General features: G+C 44.7%; 2 protein-coding genes across 2 annotated transcripts; one reads left to right on the forward strand and one right to left on the reverse strand.

Moving 5' to 3' along the window:
- Positions 1-277: 277 nt before the first annotated feature.
- Positions 278-8,712, reverse strand: PAQR9 (progestin and adipoQ receptor family member 9). The gene has a single exon (XM_069104692.1). It carries the CDS (start codon positions 8,710-8,712, stop codon positions 7,507-7,509), a length of 1,206 nt encoding a protein of 401 aa, XP_068960793.1. The 3' UTR covers positions 278-7,506.
- Positions 8,711-9,181, forward strand: LOC138174204 (antifreeze protein Maxi-like). The gene has a single exon (XM_069104410.1). The coding sequence runs from the start codon at positions 8,711-8,713 to the stop codon at positions 9,179-9,181; it is 471 nt and encodes a 156-aa protein (XP_068960511.1).
- The last annotated feature ends 2,264 nt before the right edge of the window (positions 9,182-11,445 follow it).

Genomic DNA, 11,445 nt, shown 5'->3' on the forward strand with positions numbered 1-11,445 from the left:
GCATTGTTTCCTCACCTATCAAACGTGGTGGGTTAGATGATCTCTGAGGTTTCTTCCAGGTCTATGTTTAAGATCCTATGTTCCATAATAGTCATTAAGATTATCCAAGTATACGTATTTCTTCCTCATTGCTGTAACAGGAACAATGATTTTCTGCAGAATCTTTCTGAATGTGGTTACTCATGCTAGATTCTCATTAATTCCTGGATAATCTCAGGCTAACTGAACAATTTTTTTTCCTGAATGAATACTGCAGCATACAAATGAAGTCTTTAAATATGCTTAGAAACAGCTTTATTCATACATTTGTCTTTCAGCTAAAAATGCATAGTTTTTTTTTAAAAAACAGATTTCAGCATTCAAGACCAGAAAGAACAAATTTCTCAGAACACAAAATGAAAGCAAACCAAAAAAGCAGGACTCACAATTTTGTCTAGCTTTTGCATGCACAAAAATGACCAAAGTGGCATCTATCTTTATAAATGGGTGCATGTAATTCATTGGTGGATTTTTAAAAAGTTATGATTAATGATCTTTCTGCCTTTACACACTACTGATTTGGAATAGCATCACAGACCACTTGGAACACAAGTTCAAACATCCTGAGAGGTCTTTCCCAGCTAGTTAAACACGGCCCTTTTGGGCAAAATTTACTAGATTTATTGATGGCTAGAGTCAGGGGTTTCCCCAGGAAAAATTATGGTCATCTAGCAAGCAGTGGGGGGGAATCAACTTTTCTCTTCATGCCTGCCTCAACCTTTACCCATCCCTCCCATCCTCCTCTGTAATCACCATCAAAATGTGCTAAAAAAAAAATTCTGAAATATGGAAGTCTGTATTGTTTGGTCATTATCAAAGCCCTCCCATGCCCATCCCACCCCCATCCTGTATGTCACCTGAGAAAAGATGAACAGTGGCCCTTCAATTAATCCCCTTTACTAGAAAAAGGGGTACATGCTGGTTGTACATTCTTACTTATAAAGCCTAGATTGGAAAGCCTAGTTAAAGTCTTAGTTTAGAAATGAATGAACCTCGTAAGGCAGATGGTTTTTAAAGGCCCAAATACTTATCATTCAAGCCATTGAGTTGCCCATCATGATTTGCCTTCAGAGTTGAACAGACACATGCATTTCTGCTGCTTCCCCATCAGATGTGAATGAATGCCTCCATGGAGAGCAGTTTTCAGGGGTGGGAGCTCCTACATGCTTAATGCAAGCTGTGCAACTTCAGCGTGGCTTCCATCTCTGAAATATGGTAAGTCAAAACACATATTGGATGTTTCCTAACTCCCCTTCTCCCTACTTCCTGCCCTCACCATGGGAGGCTACAGAATTGTAGAAGTCAGCAATGCCAGTGGAATGACCCTGGTCAGTCAGTTTTGCCTGGCTACATCATCAATTGTGGCTATAGGCACCATGAAAATGGAGGGTGCCTCTCTACTGATATCATTTTATTTTAAACTCAGTTGCCTGTCTAGAATAATTTTATTAATGACTTTCAGAAAGAATGAGAGACTGACAGAAAGGAGGGCTGGCTATGGGTAGTGATTTTTGGATAAATTTAATGATGTTTCCCATCAGAATTAAAAAAAAAAAAAAGATTTCTGGGTCTTGCTACATACAAAGAGCAAAATCTGGACGCCCCCTTTTTTTTTTCCTTTTAAAGTTTACCCTTCCCTAACTGGCATACTATTTACATAGTATTTAAGAAAAAAGCACTGACCCATAGGTCATTATCATTCAAATGAGTTAAAAGTGATTAAATGCCCAGGACAAAAATGAGCATTTTAAGAAGCGGAAGCCTATGTAAAGGTGAATTATTCACAAACTAATTACTATTAAAAACTTGATTTTTTTTATAAAAGAAAAATACTTCTTTTAAAAAAATTTCCTTATTTTCATTGATTTTTTTTTTTTTGCATTTAGCTGATTAAAAACATATTCTTTTTTTCTATGTAGAGGCAGGGACTGCAAAGAGAAATGGTATTACTATGTCCTATAGAAACAAGTTTATTTACAGTAGTGGTCATTCATCTCTCAATGAGATAGTATGCCACTAAGAGCAGGACATTCTCAATAACATAGTTAAAATAATCCGTAAGACACAACATGCACCTACTCGGGTGGTTATTGCGTGTGCTGGGTGGTGCTATAAGGCATGAAGAAATTGGCTTGGTGTTTTTACACATTCGAGAAATGTAAGTATCCTTGAGAAATGCCATGCCTAGAATGGCTTAGAGAAATTCTACAACATACGGCAGTGGGGGCTCATGCATTGCAAAGAAGAGGATATATTACAACACATCAAATAATGCATTTCTACAAACCCAAATAAACCACTGTCCCTTCCATTTAAACCAGAGAGTAAACAGAAATGAATGATGACAGTCTGCACGTGCTGGACTATTGATACCTGTGGCAAACAGATGGAAATCAGAGCAGCCACAATCCTGGTCTCCAAAGTCCAGAGTGCCACTGTTTGTAGTTCAGGGAGCCTTCTTGGCTGTTCACTGGTAAAATAAGCACCCTGAATGTCCTACTTTGCTCATATTCCCCCCCCCAAAAAAAAATCCGGTCACAACAAGCAGAGTACAAACTGGGGAGGGGTAGGGAAGGGGACTGTGGTGGGACAGTACTGCAGTAAGAAGTCTGAAGCCCAAAAACTTGTTCTCTTTATTAAGCAGCTTTCTAATTTCAGGAAGAGTCTATCCTTTTCTTTTTTTATTTCCCAAATCCCCCATGAAAACTGACTTTTTTTTCAAGAATTCTTTCAATGGCAGTCTATGGCAAGAACCTTAAAAGGGGGGACACAAACCATGAACTAGGTATAGTTCATATCAGAAATAACATTAACACAGTTTAGGCAATCAGTATAAACTGCATAACGCTAGGTATGCTGTTAACATCTCCAAAAGGAATGGTTACTGGATTTTTCAAACCAGTTTCAAGTATCTGTATCCTTGGCCTTATCCTTGCATTTGGATGAAGCCATCCGAGATCTCTAATTTGTGAAAATGTATGTTGGTCTGGGAACATGAGGTCTGCAGGCCAAAGTAAATTGTAGTGGCCAGGTAAAACAGAATTTTTAACAAGGCTGTAGTAAATGAGGCCCCATTCCTGACATCAGTGAGCATCATGAAACATTCTGGCTCACCTGACCAAAATGAGACTTGGTTAAGGATGTAGTTTTAACTTTACTTTAAGAAAAAGCTGCCTTCAGAGCCATTAGCACCACAAACCAACCTGCTCAGAAATATGTGATAAAGGGATATTGGTGGTTAAAGAGTAAGGATGGGGGTGGCTAGGTGGCACAGTGAATAGAGCACTGGCTCGGGAGTCAGGAGGACCTGAGTTCAAATCTGACCTCAGGAACGGAACACCAAAAAAACTAGCCGTATGACCTTGGGCAAGTCACTTAACCCCAACTGCCCTTCAAAAAGCAAAAAAAAAAAAAGAGTAAGGATGGTTGGATCCCCGAAAATTCATGTGAAAACAAGACCTTGCACATAGTAGGTGCTCAGTAAATGTTTGCTGAATGAATAAAGTTGTATATCTAAAAGAGGGGCAGTCTACAATAAAATAACATAGATATTTATCGAGGATTTCTGTCACCTATTCAACATGGTTATTTATACATAATGTGTTGCTTTCTGTCCCTGACTTTCAAATCAGTGTTAAAAAAATCTACTTGGCATCTGGATGAATGGATAAGTAATCATAGTTAAGTATTGTGAACGTGTATAAAATCCACAATGGGAACTCACAAGTTGTCCAATTCAAAACACTAGTTTGGGAAAGTAGCCCTGGGGGCTTGGACAAGCTGTGACCCTAACATTGAGATAATAACTATAGATTATCTTTTACTGGCAATTTCGTGCAAATTAATCCATCTAGTTAATAAGAAGCCTAGAGATGAAAAGTGCTATTAATTATTGCTTGATGTTACCCCTTTGATCAACATCTAATCCTCTGGCAAAAAGTCAGAAAAATAAAAAAGTACAAAAATCATCTCTATTAACATTATTCTTAAACATTTTATATTCCTAGAAATGATTTTCACAAAGTAATATATTGATTTGGTGGGGCCTAAAGTTTTTTTTAATTGAGAACACATTATGAATCATCAGTTTACAGGCACTATTTATGAATGGAAATAATGTTCTAGGCACAGCTTTGGACAGGCCAGCACCATATACTCTTGCTGGGATATATATAGAAAATGTTATGTGGCCAATGGAAAATATCACATTTATTTTTACACGCCAGTCATGACTTTGTGACATTGCTTCTTGAGATGGCATCCTGTTCAGGACTAACAAGTAAAAATAAAATGAATTATATAATGTGCTTCATTCTATTGCTACAATAATTTATGCAGACTATTTAAAAAACTTACTATTGTTTTGTTTTTTGTTCTTCACTTTACAACTGAAGTTGGATGCTATAGAGACATAACCAGTCTTCAAAATAAGCTTATTTTAAAGGATGGACAAGGCAAAAGGGCAATCTAAGAAATGTTTCAGAAAAATAATCTCTTCTGATTTTGGTGTGTTATTTCTGTTCTATCTAGTAGTTCCACATGAATGTGGGTAATAAGTAAATATTGAGGGAGTCTCATAAATAGTATAAATAATACACATAAATAGTGTACCATTATTTATGTTAGCAGAAACTATAAAAAATTCAGTAAATAATATTAAAAAATCTGATGGATCATTCCTGGTGTTCTAATTTGAATGTACCTAACATGTACATGTAATGTGAAGTCAGTTTAGTGAACATTCATTCTATTCCCAATGCTTAATATCCCTTTTCTGCTACACATATTACAGAAAGACTGAGTTTGAACCAAGAAGGGAAATGAGGAAGGAGGAAAGAAAGAAAAGGTAGGAGACAAGTATTTTCTCAGTGACATACTTTGAGCTGAACCTTTCACAGGGAAAAGTGTGTCATCTTACAGGGCTCACGCAACATTAATCACTTGAAAATGATATGGGTATAATTTTATCCTTAAGTGGCCTCTCTATCATAAGGGCAAAGAGGGAGGGGAAAGAGGGTTGTGGGGAATTGTGTCTTTGGGTTTAAATGTTATTCTCTGAGAAGTAAGAAGATGACCTCCTAGCAGGTGCAAAGCTCCCCCCTTCCCCCCCAAAAAAGCAGGATTCAGCTTTATAAGTCTATATACTGACAGTTCAGAATCAGTGCTGCAGTTGCCCTTAAAATCAGGGTCATAGGATAATTTCAGCACTCCAAAGGTACATTCCCTGAAGTCTCAGAACAGACACTATTCATAAACAAATAAGTTTGCATACAGGAGTGGCTACTTCCACAAACTCCTTGGATACAAAGGTACTGTCCTACAGAGCTTGGAAGTACAAATAATTCTACAGAAGCCTAATGGGAATGCTGTGTGAGTTTTTCCAAAGTATGAGCTGGTGCTCAATCAATACCCTTACAATGAATTCCAGTAAAAGATCCTACATTAAATATAAACACATAAATATAAATTTAACTTTCATATGCAAACAAATATACAAAAATCAACTGGAATACTATTTCCTCCAGGGAATTGTGCTACACCCCTCTGTTTACAAAAAAGTATAACTTTTAGCCCCCTTTAAAAGCACCATCTCTCTAGTTCCAAAGAAGTCACTCCTCTCTCTACTTTTCCTGTTTGTCACATTCTATAATGCCATAATAATGCTACAATTTCCATATCCTCCTCCTTTCCCCATTTCAAGTCATCTAGCTGACATTTGAGTAGCATCTGAACAGCCCCACTAGATTGTGCTTAAGTGCAAAAATGATTAGGCAAAATGTCCCCCAAATCATAGGCCAACCTGGACAGTTGGAGTAAGTTGAGGGACTCATTTCCAAATGATTTAAGAGGGCACCATTAGTAATTTCCTAAGACTGACCCTGTTAAGAGCCTATCCCCTAAAGATCTGAACCTCTGATGCCAGCAAGTGGGCAGCTGACCTCCCATCATAAAGCTAAATCCTGTTTTAACTCAAATTTCTCTATTATAGCTGATGGAATCTGTCTCTCGATAGCTGGGACTGAATTATGTCTTCCCCTACTGAATTTTTAAAACAAAAGGTTGCATCAATTTGAAATGCTCTCATTGGTTCTTCCCCAAGGCTGCTTGTCAGGAATAACAGCGGCACCAGCAATCTTGACTGGATTTCCATGCATAACTCTACATGCAGAGTATTTCGGAAGGTGAGGCTGAGCAAGCAACTCATACCACAAAAATCACAACCAGCCCCATCTTTCTTCATTCATGGATGAAATATTAAACCTTGATCTGCAATAACCACCCGGGCAAGGCTTGGCCTACAGCTAGGCAAACAGATCCATCCGGTTTGAGGACCAGCCATTTGGGCACTGCTTCAAAAGGCACATTTACTCCAGTGGCAACTGAATTAAGGAGAATCAAGATGAAAGTAGTCAAGGTGGGATCTGTGTAGCCCTATCAGATATGGAACAAGCAAAAACTGAATGAGTGAGAGGATGTCCAGCCTCAGAGCTCTACAAACCACTCTAGCTTTTCTCCCATACTTGGATCACATTATCTATGGGAGAATAATTCACAGCTGTATCATCACACATACATGTGGTTCTCGAGAAAAACACTGTATAAAAAGGCAATAGCTCTCCATCAATTTGCCTTCCAACCCAGTTCCAGTGTATATAATACAGAAGGGCTGAGATTTCAAAATAACAACTACTGCCCCCCCCAATTACCCCAAAAGAAAAGAAAATTTCAAGTGCTTATTCTGAAAATATTTCCACACGAGTTGATAAAAAACATATGAAATAATCATTGCATATATATATTATAGCTGTATAATATATATATTACTATTTAAATAACAATTCACCAACACATTGAAATAATTAAATTTGTGTTCACATTTCCATGCATTTTCTAGCAGATTAAAACATCAGGGTTAATCAAGTTACTGGGCTCCTTTTCAACACAGAGGACTCTTATAAAGCCTAAGGAGGGTTCAAAGCATAGTTTTAAAATGATCACGGACCCTCCTTTATTTCCTAGGTGACCCCAATCCAGGGTGCAAGCGCTCCCTGGCCCTTTCCTAAAAGTTGTGCGTTTAAAGAAAAGATAAAATCCCCATAACCCCCCGGAAATCACAAGGCTGTCGTGTGTGTGTGCGTTTTTTTCCTCCTGAACCATAACATGAACATTTATTTTCTCCAGCGGCCTAGGTTACTAGATTGCTTCCTCCTGCCCTCCTGCTCTCTCCCCCTCTCCGGCTCAGTTAATGGCCATGCTGAAGGCTTGGGTGAGGGGCTCGGGATCCAGTGATGGGGGAATTCTCCTCTCCTATGCTCTATGGTTTTGAAGCATCCTCTCCAGGGAAGAGAGGAAAGGAAGCCAAACCTGCCGAACCAAGAAGCCCCAAACCAAAACTCCCAACCCTGGGCCAGGAGGGTTGGCCCGGTGGTGGAGCAGCCATCTTTCTCTTTTCCTTCTCTCTCTGCTTCAGTCCTCCTTGCAGAGGTCGGCCACGTTGAGGAACTTCCTGATGACCAAGCCCAGGCAGACCACCAGGAGGATCATGTAGCCCACGGTGCCCAGGAAGGTGGGTGAGGAGGGCGGCGCCTCGAGGAACTGGCGCAGCCCCTCCTCCACGTAGTGCATCTGGTCATAGATGCTCAGGAAGGTGAAGATGTGGAAGAGCTGATGGCTGTGGCCGATGATGTCGAAGAGGCCCGGCTGGATGCGCTCGGGGATCTTGCTCACGTTGAAGAAGGCGGCCACCACGAGCCAGAAGTAGCGGCGGTAGAAGTGCACAAAGAGCGTGGGGTTCTCACCCCGCAGGTCGAAGAGCCAGCTCTCCAGCATGATGGGGCAGGCCATGCTGAGAGGCATGACGAAGACGAAGGTGCGCAGCGCGAATGGGTATGTGCACCAGTCGCTGCGGCTCTTGCAGCACGCCACGGTGCACGCCACGGCCAGCACGAAGGCCACGGGCAGCACCAGCGCGCGGTAGGCCGCGATGAGCCGCGTGCAGTCCACGTGCCAGCCCAGCCGCTGCTGCACGTAGGGGGTCATGACGCTGGCGTCGAGCAGGCTGAGCCCTGGCAGCAGGTAGTAGTAGTAGGCCACGGTGCTGCCGAAGCCGTAGTAGCTGATGGAGGCGTAGTCCAGGTAGAAGAAGGTGGCCCGCAGGCGCAGCGACAGGCAGCTGAAGACGTGAGCCGTGCAGCTCATGGCGAAGGTCAGCAGCACCCCCGACGCGTAGCACCAGAGCGGCAGCAGCCAGGGGTGGTGGAAGGGCAGGTCGTCGCGGCCGCTCAGGAAGAAGAGGCGGCAGAACTTGCTCAGGAACAGCAGCAGCGGGATGAAGTGCGTCCAGAAGTTGAGCGTCTCGTTGGTGGGCTTCAGCACGGACGCCACGCACTCCTGCGCCGTGCACGGCAGCCGCCGGTAGCCCGACAGAATGAAGCACTCCACGAAGTCGTCGGGCACCTCGTCCCAGCGCAGCAGCGGCTTCGGTCCCGCCGCGGGCTCGCGGAGGCCGGGCGGCGGCGACGGCGGGGTCGGGCGGCCGGGGGGCGAAAGCGCCGCCGCCGCCGCCGCCTCCGCCGTCAGCGCCGGCGAGGACGACGAGGAGGCTGCCGCAGGGGCGGCGGGCGCGGCGGCGCTCTTTGTCCCCGCGCCCCGGGGCCGGAGCCGCAGCGGCATGCTGCTTGCCCCTCGGGCGCGGCGCCTCCTCTCGGCCTCCCCTCCCGGGAGCCTGCCGACCCCGGCCGTCTCGGCAGATGCAGGTGAACAATACCTGAGCCTCCCCTCCCCGCGGCGGCCGCGCCGGTCAAGGGCAGCAGTCGGGGCTGCGGCGGCGCGGTTCAGCCCCAGCTGCTATTGTAGTCTGCGGGGGCCGGCGGCGGGCGGCGCTTCGAGGGGGTGGGGAGAGGCGGCGGGGGCGGAGGAGGGCCGAGCTCACGGGGGGTCTATCTCCCGGCCGCCCAGAGCATCCTTCCCGGTGGCCGGGCTCCCGGCGCCGGCGCGCGCTGCGCTGGCTAATGCTGCAGCTAATGCGGCCGCCGCTAATGCTGGTCCTGCTGATGCTGCTAATGCCGCCGCCGCCGCCGCAGCGCTGCGACTGAGCATCGCGGTAACTGCAAGCGCGGCGGCGGCGGCCGCGGGGAGCTAGCTAGCAGGGGAGGGCGGGGGAGGGAGCGAGGAAAGGGGGGGGGGGGGGAGGGCGGGGGGGGGGGCCCGGGGGGGGGAGGGCCCGGCGGGGGGGGGGGGGGTGCGGGAGGGAGCCTCCCCGGCTAAAGTTTCACCGCCCCTGGAGATAGAGTGTTCCCTTTTCTCAGATTCCCCCCCGTGCCCCGGGAGCGCCGGCCCGACGGAGCTCGTTAATGATTCATGGCGAGAGAGCAAAGGGTGCGGCCCAGTGGCCTTTCCGCCCCCCCCTCGCCGGTGGCGGCGGTGAGGGTCACGCCGGGGGTTCCAAAGCTAACAGCCACGCTGGAGTTCCAAGAGGACAGTTTGGGTCATCGGTCACAGGTGGGGGAGGGCAGATAAGGGCTGTCCAGGCTGTCCGCTCCGGGAGAAAGCCCCGGCAATATCAGGCGGGTACCTGCAGCAATCGTCAATGCCGGAGAGCAGAAGGAACCATCTCCGTGGAATCGGGGAGGGCGAGGTGCTTCCTAAGCGCCTCTGATCAGGCTCATTTCAATTTAGAAAAGAACAGCGGGGATTTAACGTTCGTGCCCTGGCCCCCCTCTCTTTTCCTCCCTCCTCCCCTTCTCTCTGATGGATCGATCAGGAAAGATCTGTGGTATTGAACCTGTATAAATGCGGGGCTGGAGCCTCGGGGAGCAAAAGCAGCAAGAAAGAGGCTTTTTGCCATCTATTCCATCTGGAGTGCTTCCCTGTACTGATTCCTGTTCAATACTTTCAAGACCCTACCCCAAATTTATCTCCTGGTTAGCCCTTTCTGTAGTTCCACTAGTTAAGTCTTGTTCTTAGTATAGACTCAGGGAATATTTGAATTGGGAAGGACTTTGTTTGGTCCAGTGTCATTGAAATTACAAAAAGTGAAATTAAATTTTGTTCAATCTTGTTATTAGTAAATATAGACTCAGGGAATATTAGAAATAAAAAGCACTTCATTTACATTTCCAAAAGAAAAAAGTTAGGACTTGGTTCTGTCTTAGTTCTTAGTATAGACTCAGAATATTAGAAATGGAAAGGATCTTTTGGTCCATTGACATTTAAATGACAAAAGTGAAGCTGAGCTTGATGCTTAACCTCAAGTCATTTTAAACAGCCCTCAAATTTTTACAGATGAAAAACCTTAAAGCCCAGGGAGGTTGTCACTTGCTAAAGGTCATAGAGGCTTTAAAGTGACATACAACTGGGACTCAAAACTAAGTCTTTTTGACTTTAAATCCCTGTAATCCTCTGACTCCCCTTATGTAAATAAATGTGACACAGACTGAATTCATACACAGTTGTCCCCTTCCCACCCTCTTTGCTTTAGTCTCACACCATAAAAGGCTGATCAGAAGAGGCATTTGTGGTAGGGTCTTTTACTGTTCACACACCTTAAAATTAGGAAAGTCCCTCCCCTTGGCTTCTATTTCCTTGGGACTTTAGAGAGTGTGGTAATTCAGGGAGGGGGTATATAGTAAAGTAGTAGTAAATATTTTATAAATATTTAACCTCCACTAAAGCCCTACACATGGCATAGAGGTGATCCTGGATTTTTAAAAGCTATGTCTGCATAATTTAAACTTTGGCAAGTCCTACAGAGTGAGAAAGATGATGTCCGCTGTCCAAAGATGAACCTAGTTAGCTAAGTTCAAAGGAACTCCTTTACCAGTTTGCTTCTTGGGGTGGCTAGGTGGTGCAGTGAATAGAGCACCCTCCCTGGAGTCAGGAGGATGTGAGTTCAAATATGACCTCAGACACTTAACACAAAAACTAGTCTGTGACCTTGGGCAAGTCACTTAACCCCAATTGCCTTCAAAAAAAAAATCAAAAAAACCAATTGGCTTCTTGGTGATGCCTTGTTTGGCAAGTTCGATCCTCAAAGACCCTCTATGAACCCTGGCAGGGGATTGACAGACCACAGTGATGAAACTGCAGATACTATTATTAGCTATGATCACTTGAAGTTTTGCCATGATAAACATTAACTGTCTGCCATGCACAGTTCATTGTTCTAAGAATGTTGGGGAAATAAAAGAAATAAAGCATAAAACCAGGAAAAATACAAATTGGAATATGAGTGCATACGAGATCAGATGGGGAGAAATTACTTCTACTTTGAGGAATCAGAGAAGGCTGTCTTTGGACTTAGTCTTAGTCCACTTACTTTGGACCTTGAAGGCTGGGTATATCTGGGAAGATAAGAAGTCATCAAGTGGAGACAAGGATAAGGGATGGCATTTCAAGTGCAAGGAG

The sequence above is a fragment of the Petaurus breviceps genome, unplaced genomic scaffold (assembly GCF_028583685.1).
Source record: "Petaurus breviceps papuanus isolate PSGF00001 unplaced genomic scaffold, PetGlider_PUasm1.0 688, whole genome shotgun sequence".
Lineage (NCBI taxonomy): Eukaryota > Metazoa > Chordata > Mammalia > Diprotodontia > Petauridae > Petaurus > Petaurus breviceps.

Bases quoted from the DNA above. Each gene is read 5' to 3' on its own strand.
- PAQR9 (XM_069104692.1), bottom strand. From the start codon at position 8,712: ATGCCGCTGCGGCTCCGGCCCCGGGGCGCGGGGACAAAGAGCGCCGCC.
- LOC138174204 (XM_069104410.1), top strand. From the start codon at position 8,711: ATGCTGCTTGCCCCTCGGGCGCGGCGCCTCCTCTCGGCCTCCCCTCCC.